This window comes from Lagopus leucura, unplaced genomic scaffold (assembly GCF_019238085.1).
Source record: "Lagopus leucura isolate 7727_CA_CO unplaced genomic scaffold, USGS_WTPT01 Super-Scaffold_100001, whole genome shotgun sequence".
NCBI classification, from domain to species: Eukaryota; Metazoa; Chordata; class Aves; order Galliformes; family Phasianidae; genus Lagopus; species Lagopus leucura.
Window position 1 is genome coordinate 60,035,824 of NW_024962262.1, and position 22,644 is coordinate 60,058,467.

General features: G+C 41.3%; 1 protein-coding gene across 3 annotated transcripts in view; it reads right to left on the bottom strand.

Moving 5' to 3' along the window:
- SH3KBP1 (SH3 domain containing kinase binding protein 1) overlaps positions 1-22,644 on the bottom strand; it is a 217,383-nt gene that overhangs the window by 128,326 nt on the left and 66,413 nt on the right. For 2 of the 3 annotated variants that reach the window (XM_042866909.1, XM_042866910.1), the window contains one exon: positions 15,225-15,348. The exons of the other annotated variant lie outside the window; for it this stretch is intronic. In XM_042866909.1, the coding sequence (XP_042722843.1) occupies positions 15,225-15,348 (124 nt within the window). The remainder of the gene's footprint in view (positions 1-15,224; positions 15,349-22,644) is intronic. 3 annotated transcript variants of the gene reach the window in all.

Sequence of the window (22,644 nt, forward strand, 5' to 3'; positions counted from 1 at the left end):
GCAGCCTGTTCCAGTGCTCCGTCACCTCACTGTAAAGAAGTTCTTGTGCACATTTGTGCTGAACTTCCTATGCTGCAGTTTCCAGCCGTTTCCCCTTGTCCTGTCTCCACACACTGCTGAAAACAGTCCGGCCTCGCCATTCTGCCCCCCACACCTCAGATATTTATAGACCTGGATCAGATCTCCTCTCAGTCTTCTTTTCTCAAGGCTAAACTGACCCAGTTCACTCAGCCTTTCTTCATAGGAGAGATGCTCCAGGCCCTTCACCATCTTCGTGGCCCTCCGCTGGACTCTTTCCAAGAGATCCCTGTCTTTTTTGTACTGGGGAGCCCAGAACTGGACGCAGTACTCCAGGTGAGGCCTTACCAGGGCAGAGTAGAGGGGGAGGATCACCTCCCTCGACCTGCTGGCCACGCTCTTTTTAATGCACCCCAGTAAGCCATTGGCCTTTTTGGCCACAAGGGCACACTGCTGGCTCATGGCCAACCTGTCGTCCACCAGGACACCCAGGTCCCTCTCCACAGAGCTCCCCTCCAGCAGGTCATCCCCCAACCTGTACTGGTGCATGCAATTATTCCTCCCCAGATGCAAGACTCTACACTTGCTTTTGTTAAACCTCATCCGGTTTTTTTCTGCCCAGCTCTCCAGCCTATCCAGGTCTTGCTGAATGGCAACACAGCCTTCAGGCGTGTCAGCCAATCCTCCCAACTTCGTATCATCAGCAAACTTGCTGAGGGTGGCCACTATCCCCTCATCAAGGTCATTAATGAAGATGTTGAACAAGACCGGACCGAGCACAGACCCCTGAGGAACATCGCCAGTTACAGGTCTCCAACCGGACTCTGCACCACCAACGATGACCCTCTGTGCTCTGCCAGTCAGCCAGTTCTCAACCCACCTCACTGTCCACTCATCTATCCCACACTTCCTCAGCTTTGTTATAAGGATGTTGTGGGGGACAGTATCCAATGCCTTGCTGAAATCAAGGTAGACTACATCCACTGCTCTCCCCCCATCCACCCAGCCAGAGATAACATCATAGAAGGCTACCAGGTTGGTCAAGCATGACCTCCCCCTGGTGAACCCATGCTGACTACTGATAACCTCCTTCTCTTCCATTTATATGGAGATGGCATCCAGCACAAGCTGTTCCATCACCTTTCCAGGGACAGAGGTGAGGCTGACTGGTCTGTAATTGTGTGGATCCTCCTTCTTGCCCTTTTTGAAGACCGGAGTGACGTTGGCTATTCTCCAGTCTTCAGGCACCTCCCCCATTCTCCAAGACCTCTCAAAGATGACCGAAAGCGGTTCAGCAATCACCTCTGCCAGCTCCTTCAACACCCGTGGATGAATCCCATCGGGTCCCATGGATTTCTGAACATTGATGTTGCCTAGGCGCTCTCGGACCGCCTCTTCCCTGACTGAAGGGAGGTCTTCAATTCCCCAGACCCTCTCACTAACCTCCAGGGTCTGGGATTCCCAAGGGAGAGCTTTTCACTGAAGACAGAAGCAAAGAAGGCATTCAGTATCTCCACCTTCTTAGCATCCCCCGTTACCAGAACACCCACCTCACTTAGTAGAGGAGACACATTCTCCCTAGTCTTCCTTTTACTGTTAACATACTTTAAAAAGCCTTTTTTATTATCCTTTATCACCTTAGCCAGATTCAATTCCAGCTGGGCTTTAGCCTTCCTCGTCGCATATCTGCAGGCCCTGACAACATTTCTATATCCTTCCTAAGTGGTCAGACCCTTTTTTCCATTTCATGGGCCTTCTTCTTCCCCTTGAGTTTGTGCACGAGCTCCTTGCTCATCCAATTTGAACCAATGACACAAACCATCTTTTATAAAGTTTGACAAACCATCACTCTCTCAGAGTACTTTTACAACAACTTTCATTCACAAACAAATAGAAGGCAGCAATGCTGCTTCCTCCAGTTTGCTGCTGTCACATGAAGGGTTTTTGACACAGTATGGGGAGACAGGCAGTGAGCTGACCCTGCTATTAAAAATAGCCTCTGCACATAGTTTAATGTTAAATTCTCCCAATTCTGCCTGCCAAGCAACCAAACGTCTGCACTAGAGCACGGAAAGAAGAAAACCAGTGGATTTATTTATTTATTTATTTATTGGTGGCAGTGCTGGCTTGAAGTGGTTCTGAAACCACAGCCTCAGATAAATTTTTCAATGTTTATTACTTTTCTTTTCCCCAGTAGCTGCCAGGCTTTTGAGGGAACCTTGGTTATCCTTAGGTCACTGGAGCTTTTTCAGTTAAACCATTTCCTAGTCACTTCCTAAGCTCTTCTGAATTCCCAGAACTAATGACAACCCATGTAATTCACGATAACACTATGCTGAGTCAGTGGACCAGCAAAGAATTCCTAGGTCTGAAAAAACTATTAAATCTTATTATTGTAGTTGCACAAAGTAATAATGGCTGACACTGCATTTTGCAGTCTATTCAGAGCTCTGTACCAAACTGCAGACCAGGGACATCTGTACTCTGTCAGAAGTCTACACAAGGTACCAAATGAAGTAGGGAAATACAGAAAGACAGCACTTAAAGTTACTTAAAATAAATGGTGCTGATGACTGAAGTTTGTGTGAGGGTATTTAAATTAGTTATTTTACCACTGAATCATCCCCAAGGACAGAAGATGACAGCCAACAGGAAAATGCATGACTCTGCATAAAAAAGAACTGCTTAAATGTTTACGATGGCTTAGGTTCAAGCTACTGGATAGCTGGGACTCCTTCTGTACTCTGACTGATCGTTAAACACAGTGTCACCTTGTCACCGACCACTGCATGCTGCTCAAGAAACCCAAGGAACAAACACAGTACCGGGCTGAGCACTGGAGCTGGGCAAAGGGGAGGAAATTCAATCTCCAGAGATCTCAGCATCAAAAACAGATTATGGAGCAGGCAAGTATTGCTGGTGGGGAGCAGAGGTATCTCGGCCTGCCATGGGTGGCCTGGGGCCCTTGTGCTGCCCATATTCTGGAATGGGCCACAGAGCTTAGTGGCAAATTTATGAAGATGTATCCCACAACAACGCTGTGGTAAACAGCTACAAATGTACAGAGCTTCTCCGAGGCTACCCAGCTCGTGCAGAGAAGCATGCTGACATTCTGCTTCTTGCCAGAAGGACCTCTGCCTTGCCTCTGTTTCAGTTTCTAAATAAAGTAGGTGCTGAAGTTAGGAAATAATAGCTTTTGCTGTGTGACAGCTAATAATAATCTTTCATATTGCAGTTTTGTCCTTGGGGCCAAGAAGCAACAATCAGTTGCTTGTCAACACTTCCATAGTTCACCCCCTTGTCAAGCACAGCCACCCTACCAAGGAGCTCAGAAAATAACCACTACCAGCAACATGTCTTGAATTTTTAAAGAACACAATACCGTAAATTAACATCAAATAAGAAAAAGGCTCAAGTAAGCACTTATAGTTGAAAAGGAAATGCATAAAGATGGAGAGGAGAAACAAGTACATCTGAGCTGCTCATCTTAACTGTGACGTAGCATTAGAAAACAGTGAGATAATCCTAAAAAATGCAATAAAAAAATCAAAGTGTACTGTGAACAGCAGCACAACATGCCATGCTGGAAAAGATAATGCTGTATGGGACTGTATGGGAGGAAATTTTGAAATAAAATAAAACATTTGTGAAATATTCAATGAATAAAAAGTAGGAAATATCATGCCAGTAGAAACAAGAAATATCCCTCTGCATACATAGTATCTTGATATTCACGTCAAACAAGAATCTGAAAACTGAAAGCATAAGTAGTTAATGATGCCATCCTACACAAAATAATCCAAGCTGTGCATTACCAGAACTGGCCGCTACTTCTGCATGTTTTTCAAATCTAGTCACAGTAGAGCAAACTTACCTAACTTCAAGGGCTTTTAATTAGATGAATCAAAGTATTTCATGCTGAGTATGAAGATAAACTAAAATTAATGTAGTGACAAGTTCATTCCAGGCATGTCACTTCATCAGAGGGAAGTTTTTAAAGCCTCTATCAATTGCTGGAAACAAAATGCTTCACAGAATCTGTGACAGATCATAAATCAGCACAATGTGCCTTAAGTATACTGGGCAATGCTTTCATGTTGTTTCTTGCAGCCTAAAGTAAAGTTTTGCTTAAAGAGCTGTAATCTTTATGTACCTGCACAGAGGAAGGGGAACTGGGGAAGAGAACAGGTGAAAAATACTTGTGTGAAGTGCATTGCGTTGGGCCTGGCTAGGGTGGAGTTAACCCATACAGTACTGTGCTCTGCACTTGCAGCAGAACAGTGCTGGTATCGCACCTACATTTTGGCTATTGCTGAGCAGTGCTGGCACAGCACCAAAGCTCTCTGTAACCCCAAGAGGCAGTGGGGTGGGGACAAGGCCAGGACAGCTGACCCAAGCGACCACAGGGATACCGCGTGCTGTATGGCAACACACTCAGAAATGAGAGCTGGGCAAGGAAGAGGACGGAGATCACTGATGCCCTTGCTTCCTGAGGCATAGCTGAGCATCACTTGCTGATGGGAATTAGAGAGTAACAGTTTTCTCCCTCTGATTCTGCACGGCCTACGCTTGTTTTTATTTTCCATTAATTTAACTTAATCCATGAGCAATTTTTCATCCTGTTTTGTCCCCCTGTTCTTTTGAGGAAGGGGAGTGAGAGAGAAGCATGGTGCAGCTGAGCTGCCCACCTGCTGTTAGAGCACCAAAGGCCTGCAGAATTAACTCCCCCTCTGACTTTCAACCAAAACTCAGGCTGGTACCTGATTCCCAGAGGTCCTGCAGGGCACTTCCAAGCAGAACTCTGCTCAGGTCTCCTAAAGCATCAAGACAGTGTTAAAGTTTCCTAACAGAAGCTACAGGGCCATTTTGATGGGTACATTCTCACCACTGCCTTGAGTAGTTGATTCCAATTTGAATTTACAAATGTCATTCCCTCTGAAGGGGAAGCTCTTGAACCATAATTGTAGTTACCTTTTGGTCCAAGTACACACAAGTCAAAACATTCACTGCACTGAAGTGATTCAACAGCAGCAAAACAAGTCACTCTTTCTCAATGCAGGGAGAACTGATTTGGAGCTATTTCTGAAAAAATACATCACAGAAAAAATACAAAGACATATGTTTACATTAAACTTTCATATACATCCATGAATCATCTTTACAGAGGGCTCCTGGGTTAAGAACAAATTCTCAGACCATTCATTTAAACTAATTAATTGTGTCTTCAGTTTGTATCTACAAGTTGCATGGCTCTGCAATTTGATGGAGACCCAAAGGAGCTCTTGACAGGCACTGCTTTTCACTTCAACCTCACACAACCTCAGAAATCATTCAAGGGTTTTAAGGTTGTCAAAGAAGCCGGGAGGCTCCAGCTTCCTGACTGTACTCATTAGTGCCCTAACTTACTGTAACACGCCTGGCTCTTATTACTACCCACAGGCACCTACAGATAGGAGAAAGAAAATGTCACCAGCCACACAGACCTGGTTTCAGCACAGCAGTTCCCTGTTTCTATACAAGCAACACAGCACCATCTCAGCTATGATCCAAGAAGCAAAGTAAAATGGTACTGAGCTACAGATCTGACTGCCAATGTAAGAGCACACTTAGATGGGTGTATTTAACTTAGCAGTCACAAATTCATTAATATTATTGCCAAGAAAGACAGGCATCCTCGAACCAGTTCAAAGCACAACAGCAAAACTGCAGAGCTCGTGAAAAAGGTATTCGCTTTTACAGGAAAGACCCCAATTTTTAATTCCAGATAGGGTTATTTTTTTTTTATTTTTTTCAAGAGCATGTCTGCATTATTCCTTTTATTCATCTTCTCTAACATAACAGAAAGTCTGATTCTCTTCTATCACAGCTATGAGGTGCAGATGGTCCTAGCTAGTCACTGGGGAGTGTACAGTGACCTCTCCCCTGCCCCCCAAGTGACTCACTGTAAGGCTCGGTTTCACATGAGCCACTCTGCTCATCTTCTGCCATTTCTCAATCACAGAAAGAGGAGCAGGGAGAAAGGGCAGCCTGTACATTTCCAAACCAAGTTAGCCATGAAAATAGCACTACTTCTAGATGAAAGACTGAAGGAGAGAGAGATGAACTGCTGAGTGCAGGACAGCAGGTCAAGGACAGAGATCCAAGGCAGCTGAGTCCTGTGAGGCCAAGGACTCCTACAGCAGCAATCAGGAAGGAACTGCTAGCTGCAAGGAGATGCTTTTCTACAGAAGCTTGAGGAAAAAAAGTCATTTTTGTGATAGGAAAACTTATTTTTAAGAAAAGAGGAAGCCTCAGACTTCTCATTGCTGCTGTTGTTACCTTAACAAGGAAGGATCCAGCATTTAGTACTATTTCATTGCATTTGGCTTGCATTAATTGTAGGCACTGTTGATAGCAAAATGGTTTGCACCTGAACTTGCTGATGTATTTAGCAACCCTTGGATGATCCAGACATTGCCTCTGCTATCAACCCAGAAAAACAGATGCCTACAGACTGGCCATTCAGATCTTCAGTTATACATAGTATGATCAACAGCTAGAGAAACCTGCTAAGTTCAGCAGATACTGCAAGAGAGTTTTGCCAGGACAGGCAACTCTCTGCTGATTGTTTGAAAATTTAGTGAAGATAGCATCGTGCATCTAATATAGGAGTGTGCAAACTAAAACACATTTTACTCATACCCCAGCATTCTTCTACACACACTGAACTGGAATCTTCCCGACTGATTTTGTTCTTGTACTTAGAAGTCTGTTTTTCATCATCCTAAGATCCACTCAGCCATCTTGCTGTCTTCTCTTTCTACTCATGTTTTTTAGAGGACACTGAGAAAAATTCCATTAGTCTGAACTACACTACAGATTTATTTACCCTCCTTCAGGTCTATCACAATTTTAGCTAAATCTTTACCCTCAAGCTACCTGAATCGCCCTCCAGCAATCCCAGCTTGTCCCCAGAGTTCACTTTTCATGTTTCTCTCTCTCTCATTCTCTCTCCATTCAATGTCTTTTAAGAGAAAGCTGCAGAACTACTTTGAGACTTTTCTCATGCTCACCTTGTCAGAACACAAACACAGGGGTGGGTTATTCAGCTTACAGCGCTTCCATATGGGCACTATATACTGTATTCTCCTCATAGTCAAAGCACAATCACTTTAAGATATGACAACTTTGACACAGTACTGGATAAGAGCACAACCTGTTTTTCTCTATTTTCTCTCATATACAGGGAGTTTAACCTGAGAAGCTCAGATACCTACATCACTCCTGTGTAGATTACTAGAGGAATCTCTACCACTTCTTCTCTTTTTTCTTTCAGTTCTTTCAGCTACCCTTGTAAGCTCTATTCATAACTTCATCTATTCTCTTTATTTCTTCCTTAAAAATTCACTTAACTATGCTTTCCCACTGATAAAAAATATTTTTTTTTAAAAAACAAACCTAACAAATGTCCTCATCTACCTCCATAACCACCTCTCTGCTTCACCTGTAAGCTGCTTATAATCCTGATCACTGATCCTGTAACTCAATCCTCTAAGTTTCTTCAGACTTCTGTATGAAAGGGGCATCTGATTCCTCTTTGTCTTCAATGTCAGTACACACCACCATCTGTAAAATTTCCAATATCATAATGATTCTCTTCATAACACTCTCCTATTCTCCGGATGTAGATCCAGATTTAAATCTTTCATTAAAACAAGTGTACCGTATCTGCAAGAAATCTAAAAAATTAGACTGCTAGCAATCATTCAAAACAGCATTTTCCCTTGTCTTTTATAGTGTTTTTTTTTAAGTTGTCTGTTACTTTGTTTCATAGATCTATATCAACACACACACATATATACAGTAAGCTCCTTGATGCAGTGACTGCATTTTACGTTTTTACAGCATGCTCCATAAATGAGATTCCCAGAGCTGAACACATGATATGCAAAAAGCCTGCCATCTAAGTCAAAGTATCCAGAGAATAGTATTAACTCGAAATTCCAATTCAAACCATTTTTAAACTGACTTCCACAGGCTGTTCCTGCACACAGCCTCAGGATACAAACTGTAGTCCCATGCCAGTGGCATCAGGGACAGCATTTGTGCATTGTGCAGAGAACCAGGAAGCAGCAGCTGATAAGAAAGGTAGGAACTATGGGGAAAATAAGATGGGATACTGCAAATTAAATTACAAGAAAGTAAATGATCTCACTGGAATAAGTGATTGGAATCTAGATACCTAATGAGACCAACTGAAAACCAGGGTGGCAGATGACCAGAACACAGGAAAAAAAGTTTATATTTTGAATATATTAAGTCATTATTTAAATAGGAGTTGGAAACAAGATCTGCTTGAAAAAAAAAAGCAAGCATCTGTTCCGCTGTTGCTAAGTAGACACCGTTAAGATCTTTATTCCAGGCAAAACAAAACAAAAACAGTCAACACACTCATCTCAAATTTGTAACAGAGGTAATGCCTATCCCTGCACAGCAAGATAAGCCTATTTTAGGCAGATTTCACAGTATAGACAGAACTAAAAAAAGAAAACCCAAAATAATTTTAAGACAAACAACACAATCATTTTAAATTTCACAATTTTATGATTTTGCATGCTACATAAATGTATTTATATAAAAGGATACTGAATCCAAAGGTACAGCTCCACGAGGCAAGGAACGATACTCACACACTGGACAACTGTCCTTCAGCTGAACACATCTGATTCATCAGCCCCAAAACTAGCTGTATTCCACACACTTTGTGACCCCTCAGTTTCACTACTGAAGATTATTTATGTCAAAAGCATCCTCAAACTAAAATGCTGGAGAGCTTCATTGTTTTCCCATGTACCATCCACAGGTTGCACATTAAATAATGTGAACAGAACACCCCCTGAGTCTCATTATCTCCTTATAGTAATACCATTTTTCAATAGTTGAAAGGGAACAAGTAGAGGTTTTTCCTCTGAGATGCAATGGAACCTTCTTCACCTTCCTCCACAACAAATACATCAATCTGACAAAGATCTCACACAGGTATACCTAAGAACAAAGTTTCTTCCTGGCTGCCATCTATATGCTCAACAAAATCTCTTGTCTTTTCCTGCCTCTCTAAACTGAAAATGGTGTTGTTCTATGTAGAACTGCTTACCTGAGACTAAAGATTATCCACATATTTAGTTTCAAGAAACAATACTTTTAAAGGAAATACAAATGGTGGTATACAAATATGGTATTTAAACACAAAGAAAAATTATTTTGCTAAAGTTGAGTTTCCTGTGTGATTAATTATGTCTCATTTTGGGTTTACGTCATGTGTTGTGTGCATATTTTAACCTTAACTGGCTGAGAAGTATGCTCTTGTGCAGAGTTGTACAAGCTGATTGTGCACCAATTAGCTAATCTTAAAAACTGAAAGGAATTTTTTTCTCATGCTTATTATAATTTCTCTGAAGTTGGAAGTCTTTGCAAGGGAACACCACAGTCTGCATGTCTGAAACACATAAACAGCAGAAAGATAATCCAATCGAAAGGCAGATTAATGCCTTCTACCTTCTACTGTGTTTGAAAGAAAAACCAAAGCTGAGCATACTGAAGGTCAGACACTTCATCAAACATGACTGGCGTGTGACAAAGGCAGCTGTTTGCTCTAGGTTTAGTAATAAAAGATTTTACGACAGAAATTTTGAGGTTTGCCTTTTTGTTGAAAAAGATAACCAGATTAATAGCCTGCATGCATCACTTAAAAGATATAAAACTCTTTCGGTTTGTCTTTTTAGTAAATGCGTTATCCCTATCATAAAATGAAGCATTTTTCTTGTAAAATGCTTTTCCCATTTCTCAAATTTATGTAAAAAAAAAAAGACTTAAATCTCAGTTTTCCATACAAAAGGCAGTTGCTATTTGTTCATAATTAAACAATATATCATATTGTCACAGTTACTTTCAACAAATTCCCCTTTTCAGGATAGGATGGAAATTCTCTTTATTATTTATATGTAGAGTGGAAAGTAAAAATAACTAATTCTCCAGAGAAAGAGAAAAAGAATTTTGTTGCTTTCAGTGTTTGGCTCTGATGAAGAACATGTAACACACGATGAGCTGCTCCAGATTTTCTGGCTTGAATAACCTCAGCGCTGACTATATTTACAGTTTGTATAGAACAAATACACCTGGCAAGGCTATGTTTCTTTTCCTTAAATATTTTCACTTGTTTAACAATTGCTGTTAGTTTGCATACTGCCTATCAGTGCCAGTTCTGCAACATGACCTACGTATAGGCAAAATACATTATGCCCAGATACACAAAATAATGCAGTACACAGAGAATACTTAGAAATTGGAACAAAACTACCATAAAACAACCCTTAGTTGTTTAACAGTTAAGCTCATTACATGCAAGTTTCCATTGCATGCTTTTATAGATGGATGAAGATCTTACAGAATTTACGCAGATCTGAAATCATGTCACAATTTGCGATCCGGTTTTGGATTTCGAAAGCTAACTTGGAAAGATGGAATTTCATCATGATGGAAAAAAAATTAAAGAGAAGAGATACCTTCCAGTGTTTTCCTGTTCCAAGATCTGACTAATATTCTTATGATATTGAATAACACTAACAATAGCAATAATTTTACTTACGTTTTCCTTCACCAATCTAAAAATGCTCTCGGGGAAGACTTTCCTAATTCTGCTATTAGCAGGGTACAAAAATGTCAATTCTAACTAAATCCAAGGATATAAACCTTTTTTTTTTTTTTTTTTTTTTTTTTTAAATTCGGTTTTACAGAAGATTAAGAGCAATAGTTCTGTATGAAAAAATTATGGAGCAGTGAAAGGATACAATAAGACCCACACCAGTTATATGAGGTTCAGGAAGAAGCAAATGAGTGATCCTGCACAGATTCTGGCATAGCATATGTAAGAAAAGCACAGCTGACATTCAGGCAGTTTCAGACAAGTCATTCAGTGCCATGGCCTTTTTCCTTAGATGGGGATTGATAGAGCAGCACCTGAGGTAACCACTAAAACTAGCCCAGAGTTGTCAGGGGAAGCAAAAGGACATCTCAAATAGTTCTTTTTTGAGCTTTTCAGAGATCGAGTACAAATGCATTGGAATGCTATATTAAGATGTTCTGTCTTCCAGATGTTGGTGATTATCGCCACCATACATGATCATATCAGATTGCAACATAACCCAGACACGTATCACTCAGGTATTGCAAAAAGCCTGAAGAAGAGATACCTGAAATATCTGCAATTCATGAGTAATTTTAGATATGCTCTGCAATTAAAAAAGGAAAAAAAAGGAAATGTTGAGTGAACTGGGCTTGTTTAGCTTGGAAAAGAGAAGGCTCCGGGGAGACCTCATTGCAGCCTTCCAGTACTTGAAGGGAACATATAAACAGGAGGGGGTACGACTGTTTAAAAGGGTGGATAGTGATAGGACAAGGGGGAATGGTTTTAAACTGAAACAGGGAGGTTTAGGTCAGATATGAGGAGGAAGTTTTTCACAGAGGATGGTGACACACTGGAACAGGTTGCCCAAGGAGGCTGTGGATGCCCCATCCCTGGAGGCATTCAAGGCCAGGCTGGATGTGGCTCTGGGCAGCCTGGTCTGGTGGTTGGCGACCCTGCACATAGCAGGGGGGTTGAAACTAGATGATCATCGTGGTCATTTTCAACCCAGGCCATTCTATGATTCTGTGAATTAATCAGAAAATAAAGCTGCCTATCTGAAAACGAAAACAAAAACAAAAACACAAGAACATCAATACAGATCAGCTGTATTGATGACCATAGCAGTCATTTCTACTGTACAATTCTGTTGGGTCAATAGTATATGCAGTCACTAAAAAACATTAAACAATGAGAAATGTTCTGTTTTTACTTTTCTCAGTGAAAAGCAGACAAAATGAAATCCTTCCATCTTATCTCCATCTTTAACAAAAAGCTGAGTAACTGATAGCTGGTGACCAATCATTAGCAATACCACAACCAGCTGCCACCCTCAGTATGTAATAGAAGTACTAACACAGTTGGCTACTACTCGTGGCATTAAGCCAACTTGATTTTTTCCCTAGAATACATCAGTAACCCACAAAAGCAATGTTCATGACTTATTTGATGACACAAGTCTTTAAAAGAAGCGCTTCGACTTTACACTGATTTTATCCTAAGAATCCCTGACGCAGTGCTTAGCAAGAACTAACGTCAAGAAACAAGATACAAAGCTGGATTCATAATATCATTTTTTATTCAGAAATCCACTCTTTTCCTCTAGCTATTCAGATGTTTCTTACAAATAATTTAACTGTTTTCCTTGAATACCACTGCTGGACACTTGTCAATATTTCTCAAGGAAAAACTCTCCACAAGCCAGCAGCCAAAGAGGCCAAGATTCTCCTGCTCTAAATGCCTACTAAAGTGCTGCTACTTATTTAAGGCCAAGCAACTTAAACAGCAAAACTATGCAATATGTAACACCACAGCCATACAAAAGCACTTATCATCTTGGTAGCAGACACTGATGTGTCTGACACTGACGTGATACTTCATTCCTACCACTACCAGATCTGCTTCCAAACAGCAAAATTACATTGCCCAAGCAAATAAATCAGACTGACTGCTGTTTTCACTGCTGAACAGTAGCTACAGATATTTAGATCATAAAATCAATAAAGTTGGAAGAGATCATTAAGATCCTCTAGTCCAATCCTCAAACCATCCCCACCATGTCTACTGAGCCATGTCACTCAGTGCTACATCTCTGTGTTTCCTGAACATCTCTGTCCTTGGAGGTAACTCCACAAATTCCTTGAGAGCAGACCTGCTAGATTTCCTGTTTCTGGGACAGCACAAGTTAGTAGGAAGACTTTGACAGGATCTGCACAGATGCTCTACACTCGTGTTGTGACCATCCTTTCTCCAGAGCCCGATTATCTCTTGATATCACCTGCTCCAATGCGTCTCCTGTGCATCTACATGTACTAACAACCACACAGAGCTCCTTAACCCTTCCAGTCTTCCAAAAGAAATAAAACTGCTTCCTCTGTCTTTTCCTCCATTTCCTGAGCTCTGTGATGATCGAGTGAATGCATCTCCAGCCACCATTTTGAGCCAAAGGACTGCAGCAGATACATTTGTCCCTTCTTTGTTTCCTAATAACAACAACAACAAAAAAACCCACCTCTTTTTCAGGTCAGCTCAGTTCAGATTCTGTGATCAATAAACAGATTGAGATGGGGCTTAATAAAAAGCACAGTACACAGACATTTGAAGAAAAGAATCCCTGTGGTCTTTAGGGCTCCTTCTTCAGCAATGTATTGCAACACTCTCAACAAGGAGATATGCCCTGTAGCTCTTAGAAAACTCTTGATTATTGGACACAACAATAGCTACTTGTGTGTTTGTACTCACTTGAACAAGCTGGCTGTAGCACCACGCTTAAACTGACCCCAGAAAAAAAGATAAGTTCTTTTGGTCTTGTCATATTTGGTGCATCCTTAGCCATGATGCTGGAGTAGATTACGGCATACTGTAACTGTCTGCTTGGCAGCAATGGAAATAGCCACAGAGAAGCAGTCAGAACATTTATCAACCTCAACATCAACACTACCCAGAGGTAGCCATGAAAAGTGCAGTCTCCACTAATGAAATTCAGTGCAGTAATATCCTAATATGAGACCTGCTAATTTCTATATCTAATCCCTTACTCAAACTGAAGATCTCAATGTGTCTTTCCTTGGTTGTCTATAAACAAATATGAAGTTTGTCTTCTCCAACCAAAAACAGAAAAAGAGAACCTCCTTTATCTTCTGAATCTTTCAGTGTTTCTGAATTAGAGGAAAGAAGGAGGAGGAGAAAGCCTTTATTCTTCTTTTCAGATTTGGAGTGTTATCCCCTTGTGACTGAACCAAATCTCTGCATCTGCCACAGCTATTAGTCTTCTCCAAATAGCAACTGAAGCAATATGGAACAGGCTTAATCCCTAGATAATTTCACAACCACTCATATGGTTCTGTATAGCAGCCATGAAAAAGAATCATTCTTGGTAATTTAATTCTTCTGTTGTTTGAAGAAACTATGACCCAAAGCAGGAATTTTGGATGTGTCTCCAGATTCAGGATAACACTGCAAACACAGAAGACAATGCTTGCTGAGATTTCTTTCCAATTTTTTTTAAGGGGACATTATTCCTAGCAAAAATGGTAAAGATTAATCCCCCTTACATTTTAAAGGAAGCCATATATTTTGCAGAAATTATTAAATCTTCCTCACTTGCACTTGCGAACCTTAAGGTCTAAGACCTCAAGTCAACCTGCCAGCTCATACACTACAATCTTCACTCATATGTAAGAGAAATTTTCCATCTGCATAGCCCTAACAGTACAGAAGGCACGCCAAAATGGAAACTGCATTATGGCAATGATTAATGACAGCAGATTAGCCTGTATAAGACAGTAAGCAAGAAAATGTCCTGGGAAAAATACAGGCCATCTCTTCCATGTAGATAGCCGTTTTCCTGCAAACAAACTGATGCATAAATATAATAACCTAAAGAAAAATCCACCTCATTATCTGTTACATCGCCAACTTTTTGTTTTGTTGATATTCTGAGAGCGGAAGTGGGAGCTAGTGAAAGAGACAGAAGATCTGGAGGCTTTCCTTTAAACAATTCAAAACCATACATAGGAATCTGCCATGGGATTCTAGCCAGGCACAGAGAGCACGCAGTGCAATCTGAAATACATGACAGCGGTAGACAATTCCCAGGAAACTAATGTGTTAAGCTTTCCATTTTCCACATTGTCTTTTTTTTTTTTTTCTTTTAACGTTCTCTGTCCCAGATAAAACATGAATACCTCAATGTGACATAACCTGAATGACACAACTGTGCAAAAAGCTTCGCATATGCAAGCTGTCAGTTCATTACTTTAATAAGCTTTAGTAATCTGTTCATATTGCTTTTCTTAATTAAATGCATCTAGGAGGGATTTCTGTTAAGAAGAACGGGATGCCTGTGAAAATTAATGTGGAAATACTGGACATAATACATGCATCTGTATGCCATTCTAGAGGAGAATGAGAAAATTTTAATATTCTTGCTATGCCTTTACACTTAAATAAACTTTAGCTTTAGTTTTATAAACAAGGAAAGGTTACATTTCATTCTTTTAAAGGTCTGAATGCAATTCTGCATTTAAGATTCCATATACTTTACCTTTTCTGTTGGTTCTAATAATTGTCTCAGACAACAGTAAAGAGCTTCCATTGCAAATTTCATTTATAGGCTTCTCTGGTGGTTTGTTGGCAGTATTTTCTTTCTTCATGTCCTTCTTTATTTCCTGCATAAGGAAAGGCAGGTGGAGAGGGAGAAGAAAAAGAAGTAAAAAAAAAAAAAAAGATGTATTACAGAATATTCTAAATCTTAAGCTCCCATGATTTCTTATAACTTCTATGTGTACCAGATCTATTCTAATGCTTCCCCAAAGAATCTATAGAAGTTGCAATGTCACAAAATGGAAGTCATTTTCAGTAACTCTTCCAACTGATACTTTTTTTTTTTTCTTAAAAGGGGCTAATTCCTTATTTAGGCATGGAAACTGTAGGACAGCTTTGCAGTTCTATTACTAAAGATTACCAAAGCTGACTAGTGAAAAAAAATTCTGTTTATCCATTCATTAGCTGTACATTTGACACACAGGGCAGAACGTGGTTCAGTGTTCCTTCTGCACAGACAGCTAAGTCTGCTTCCCCTATGTCAAGAAGCCCACAGAAACAACAACCACGGCAGGAAGAAAAATATTAAATAGGAAAATATGACAAATGTTTCCATAATTGGCAGAAGCATATAGAGCTGCCATCAGAGCTGTTGCTAACCCTAGCACATTTTGCAACTGACAGCCTTTTAAGGTGATCATCCTCTTTGGCGGCACACAGAAAACATGTGGTGGAGCAGAGCTTCATGAAAGTAAACCCATGGACAGGGAACTGCCACATCAAAGAGGCTAGGCCATTTGTCTATCAACCACCATCTACCAAAAAAAAAAAATAAAATCACAAGAAAATTTAGGCTTTGGCTCCAAGCTTCGCCCTAGGTCAGGAGGAGAGAACCCTTGTGTTCTTTGCTCCACCCTCCAGCTCCAAGCAGGGAGGGCAGCCATCTTGGGTCAGACCAGGCTGCTCGTAGCTTTGGTCAGGTCTTAAAAAAATTCCAAAGACAGAAACTGCACAATTGCACGAGCAACCTGCTCCACTGCTTGATGGATTGTGAAGAACATGTTCCCTATGCCCAGCTTGAACCTTGCTTTTCTGTCTGCTCCCTGGATCATGCCCAGAAGAACTTGCTCCAGTCTACTGATATTTTTTCTGGTACTGATGGAACCAAAAGTGGTTGCTCTTCTCTGGATGTAGAGCAACGTGCCAGGTAAAGGAAAATACCAATTCTCTCAATCTGCAGGTTGTGGGTCTGTTACGTAGCCCAGGAAACTGCTGGCAATGTTTGATGCCAAGGCACAAGACTAGCTCCTGTTCAGCAGGATCCACAGGCCCTTTTCAGCTGAGCTACTCTCAAACCCATAAGGCCCAAGTCTGTATCCAGAGATCCCTATTTTCCAGGGGCAGGAGGGCATTTGCCCTTTCCGGGATTCTTAAGGGTTCTGTATGGGTCCCTCTGGACAGCAGTTCTGACTTAAAGCACGTCAACTGACCCTCTCCATTTCGTGTAATTTGCAAATTTGATGAGATCCTCTCCATTGAACAGACATTGGAGACAGGTGATGGCTTTGGACAGACTCTTCCCTCAGTAAAATGAAAACTTCGACCCTGAGAGCTGTCCTGCAACTCTTACATATTTGCTGCCCTCCTCTACATCACAGTACAGCAGCAACCTCTATCATCCCACACAGCATGATGGATCTCCTTCAGGTTTTCACCATATTAGCCATTAGGAAACACTTTCTTACCATGAGGGTGGTTAGATGCTAGAATAGGCTTCCTAGTAAGGTGGTTAATGCTTTAAGCCCAGTGTTCAAGAGGCATTTGGACAATGCCCTCAATAACATGCTTTAACCTTTGGTTAGCCCTGACATGGTCAGACAGTTCCCTTCCAACTTAACCATCCTATTCTATCCTGACTAGGACTTTTGCACTGTTTCTTGGTGGTATTTTGATTACAGCAAATACAGTTGCTCTCTGACTAGCTACAACTCCCACCCTCTATGGGCCAATATGCTCTTAAGTAGGCCAATGGGGACTGGACAGGTACTGCAGGACATCCACATCATGCTGAAATCTCCTCCAAGCCACATAGCAAGAACACCTTGTAGTGATACAAGACAGACCAAACTCAGTGACCTTGAAAGCCCTTTCCAGAACTATGTTCACCAGACAAATATCCATAGAGAGCCCTGCATGGCCTGCCCACAGACAGGTACACTGTCACAGTGCCAATAGCTTCAGAAGTACCTCAAAACCTCTTCTTTGGTACCCTTTTATACTTGATTCTGAGGCAGTGCCCAGTATAAACTTCATGAGTCGAAACGCTCCATTTTTCCTAGCCCAAGCAAAGATAATTGCAGGTTATTAGATCATTTTCCAGAGCTATTCCTTGGGAACTCCTGAAGTAAGCAACCTCACATTTCAACCACTAAATTTAAATCAGATTCTCCGATGCCACAAGCAGTCTCCACAGATTCAGTCTCCATCTCCTGTGTATGTGGGTTTTAGAGTGATTTCAACATGATGAACAGTTCTTCCTGGTAAGAAAGATCTTTTCTAATTGTATCCCAAACCATTATAAATCACAGAAAAATATTAAGGCAGTCTCAATAAGGTTGTGAGCTTTAGAATACTACAGTATTGACTGTGATAAAACTCCACCAGGTAGCAAAATTTAACACAATACCTGTATATCTGTGCCCTATTAAATGACTATTTCAGATTAGGAAATCTAGACATTAAGAACTTTCCTCTTTTCATAAGTGTTTTCAAAAACTGTCACTCATTGACAGAGCAGCCTTCATGCCTTGTCAAGCTGGGGAGAAAAACAAAACGGGAACATAATAGTTGTCAAGGAGAAAAGTCTTTGGCCCACCCGTAACTTCTCATCTTCTTTTTAAGATTTAGCTTTGGTTTCAGAATTTCATCACCCATTACCTTTTGAGGAAAAAGTCTGATCTGTGTGCCTAGCACGCTGAAGTTCATGCTCATCTATCAAAACGTTTCCTTTAATTTACAGCTTGAATCATGCCACTCACAAGAGTTACAGTCAATATTTGTTATCAAGTACTTTCTGAAAGAAAGTCCAAGAACTTCTGCCATGTTCACTACATGAAGGTTTCAAGACTTTTTTTTTTTTTTTTTTTTTTTTTTTACAGTTCTGACCTTTACAGGAAATTCAACCGAAGTTATTTGAGGAAATTGCTGCAACCCTTTCCATGACAGTAAGTGCAATGAAATGCTGTCCTATGCTGATGTAAATATGAAATGTTTCATCCAGCCATTCATTCCCCATATTTTTTTGGGAGCCATGAAAAGTTATGAGAAAATCACTACAATGCTTCAAAGTGACTTACATACGACTTCTGCATGCAAGGAGATTTTATATTCTGGAGGTGAGAGGTTTAATCAGAATCACTCAGAACTTCTTGAAAACAAAACACATTCATACTGAGAGTTAAAAGCTGAAAAATAATGAGGCCTTCACAACTCGAGCTTTTACAGCCTGTACATTGCTTGAAGCCAAATATGGGAGTAGGATTAAGAACTCAGAATCATGTGCCGCCCATGGGAAAACTGCACAACACGTTCAAATTATCAAGAGATGACAATGGAAATGTCAGAAGCATTCTGACCCCTCTAAGATTCAGTGTGCAATGCCAGATCTTGAGAAGGCTTTTCCTTTAATCTCTTCTCTCAGAAACCACGTTTTACACTTCAAGAGATAACTGCCACCACAATTTCCTGCAAAAAACATTCTGCAACTTCAAACAGTATACAAATTCCATTACCCATTTATACTGAAACCTCAAAATACAACTCTGCTGCAATGTTCAGTCTTCCCAAGTTATTTTCTTTGATATTGTCACTAGTTAAGAGGTACTGAGTAATTATAAATGTACTTATATATAAAGGTAATTCCAATATCGAGAAAACTCTCATAGTTTTCTCATAGACCTCAGTACAGGAGAGACACGGACCTGTTGGAGCACATCCAGAGGAGGGCTACAAAAATGATCCAAGGGATGGAACAACTGCTGTATGAGGACAGGCTGAAAGAGCTGGGGCTGTTCAGCCTGGAGAGAGAAGGCTCTGGGGAGACTGGACAGCAGCCTTTCAGTATCTACAGGGGAGCTATAAGCAAGAAGGAGACAGACTCTGTAGCAGGGTCCTGTGTGACAGGACAAAGGGAAGTGGTTTCTAACAAAAAGATGGGATATTTAGATCAGATATAAGCTTTTTTTTTTTTTTACAATGAAGGTGGTGAGGCACAGGTTGCCCAAAGTTGTGGTGGGTGCCCCATTCCTGAATACACAGAAGGTCAGGCTGGGCAGTGCTCTGAGCACCCTGATCGAGCTGTAGGTTTCCCTGCCCACTGCAACGGAGTTGGACTAGATGGCCTTTAAGTGTCCCTTCCAATTGCTATGATTCTGTCATTCTGTGATCTAAACTTAGAAGCAACCAAAGTAATGCTCTTGAACTAATAAGCAACAGTTCCCTACTGCGGGATTCCATATCCTCCCTCCTCTTTCACTGTCTGCTTACCCCTAGTTCATAGCAAACACTTGCCCAGATGCCTATCAAGCACGTGACAATCTTTAAATAAAGCTCTTGAGCCTCCTGCCTGTGCTAGTACCACCTCGTTCTGGGGTTATTTGTAAACCACAGCCTCCTAAGCCTCTCTCAATGAGTTCTTTGGTTTCTGCATCTTACCTTCAAAATCAAGTCTATTTCTGTGACTCACATGATTTCTATCTGATTTAGGGCCTGATGGAGAAAAGCATTATTTGTTGACTGAGCTTTACAGGCCAGACAGCCTCTCCACTCCAACAGCAGCAGTATGTAGAACAAAACATATTAAGGATAAAAGCTCTGACATGCCTTGCCCTCCTTTTTGTCTTGTTGCATCACATAAAAAATAGGCCAGCTTTTGTTTTACTCCTTCCTGGTACAAATAAACTTGTGAAGCCCACCCACCCACAGTCAGAAGTCTGTCCTACAAATTAATCATTACAAGCAGTGTATGCTTGCTACTGCAAGCCTGCTGTGCCAGAGAAGGCAGAGTAAAACCAGTTTCTGCTTCAACTGCTGGTGAATGCTCGGTGGCCAACATCCTTGTTTAACACAGATGAAGATGGCAGTGTTAAGGTGCCCTTCCAAGAGCAGCTCCCAGGAGACTCTGCCCTTCCACACTCCAATCTCTCTGTTCCTCCCCTATACGTAAGTGCTGAGTACGGTGCAGCACACCAAATGCCCTCTTTTTAAACAATCTCCACATTCTTCCTTTTCTGAAACAGCTTTGTTACATCTTCCGTATTTTCTTCTGGTAATTAAAGATCTTTTGGATAGGATATGCACTTGCATATGCAGAAAGCCTTGTGCTTTTAGAAAGCTGAGTGCATATTTTATAATAAACAAAACTCAAATTTGTCAAGCCTTATGCAATCCTTCTGCTCTGGTTTTATACGAATGTAAGGTTTTATCCTGCATCCATTCATGTCAAGACAATATCCTTGTTCCACGCTGTTAGCCTCAGTCATCATTCTTCTTTTCAAAAGGAGACAGCTCATATTCTCATTTACCGTTTATTTATTTCAGAAGTTACCAGGAAAAAAAAAAAAAGAATAAAAGGAGGAAAAAAAAAGAGGATGAGAAACAGCAAGGAATAAAGTGGGAAGCATATGTTAACAAATGTGTACCAAATAATTAGTAATTAATTACAACTACAAAAAATACAAAAAATAAATAAGATAAGCATGCAATGCTGGGTGTTGGACCCAAGCCCCACCCTAACCCCAGTGCTGTCACTCTGAGCAACGCAAAGTGGTCCAGGCCCAATGCTCTGTTCCAGGTCTTCTCTACCATGTACTCCAATGGCATCTACGAATGCCACACCACAGAGGAAAAATACCAAGTGCTTATTTCCAAGATGTTACAGTCCAGGTGGAAGAAAAAGTACAACTGGTTAACAGAAACAGCAGCTGGCAGGAAGCATAGAGAAGCAGAACTGATCTGCACGGGCCAGGTGCATAAGCACTCAGCAGCACTTTGTAAGTGCTGCAATAAGACACCTTTAAAGAACACTCTGAAAGAGAGTAAGTTTGCAGATTTTCATATGCAGGTTCCCCAGGGAGCTGAAAAGTATAAAAGCAGAAGCTTGTTGTAAATTTCTTTACTTAAGAGGTGCAGAAGACAGAAACCGTAAACAGAACAGGGGCACAGAATCCAACCATGCATGGGTGAAGCACTGTGAATCAGAATGCCTTAGGTTGGAAGGAAGCTCAAGGCCCACCCAGCCCCAGCCCCTGCCATGGGCAGGGCTGCCCCCCACCAGCTCAGCTGCCCAGGGCCCCATCCAACTTGGCCTTTAGTGCCTCCAGGGATGGGGCACCACAGCTTCTCTGGACAGCTGTGCCAGCACCTCACTGCCCTCTGGGAAAAGAATTTCTTCCTAATGTCTAATCTAAATCTTCCCTCTTAGTTTAAAGCCATTCCTCCTTGTCCTGTCACTATCAGACAGTGAAGATGGTGACCAAAAGATTCTGAAACCTAAACAAGATATGAGTTTTGCATTTTTGAAACCTTACAGAGGTTACAACTGCCTCTGTACAGACTTGTACCCTTAACAAGGTACAGAAGAGACTGTACAGCTGAAGCAGGTTTTGTAATCTGCAGGTGAACTGGAAGCGATATCCTTAGTTCGTACTGTCATTAAGCAGACTGCTAGCACCTACCAGTGAACCCTGCAGCACACACACTCCTCCCCTGCTTTCAGTCTGGGGCAGAGAATTTTTTCTGTTTTACATATTCAGTGGTCTTTGTAAGTAGTGGGGCTCAGGGCACACAAGGCAATGCTGCGGCAAGAACTGCCATGGGGAAGATGCTTGGCAAGCTGCTTCCCACTTGGCAGCGTGTTCCTCCTCCTGCACTTCCATAACCTTTGTGACAGTGGAAGGTCTGCCAGACTTTCATCAGCTTGGATCTTCTGTCTTTCAGCTGTGTTTGGCAACAACAGAGCCCAATACGCGTGTGTTTCAGCTGCCCAGTGGTCTCAAAACAAACATGCATCTGTATATGTGCTTAGAAACATGCATGTACTCAGTGTATCTGTGTGCACAGCATGGAGACACAAGTGCAGTGTGCCTCCACTCCAGTCCAGCTCCAGAGGACAGAAGTTATTCAAGTAATTTCATTTTTTAACAGAATTACATTTATTCTCATAAAGATTCCATTTTCATTGAAATATCAAAAGTATCACTACTTTCATAGAATCATAGAATGGCTTGGGTTGGAAGGGATCACGAGGATCTTGAAGCTCCAACCCCCCCACCACAAGCAGGGCCACCAACCTCCACATTTGATACTAGACCAGGCTGCCCAGGGCCCCATCCAACCTGGCCTTGAACACCTCCAGGGACGGG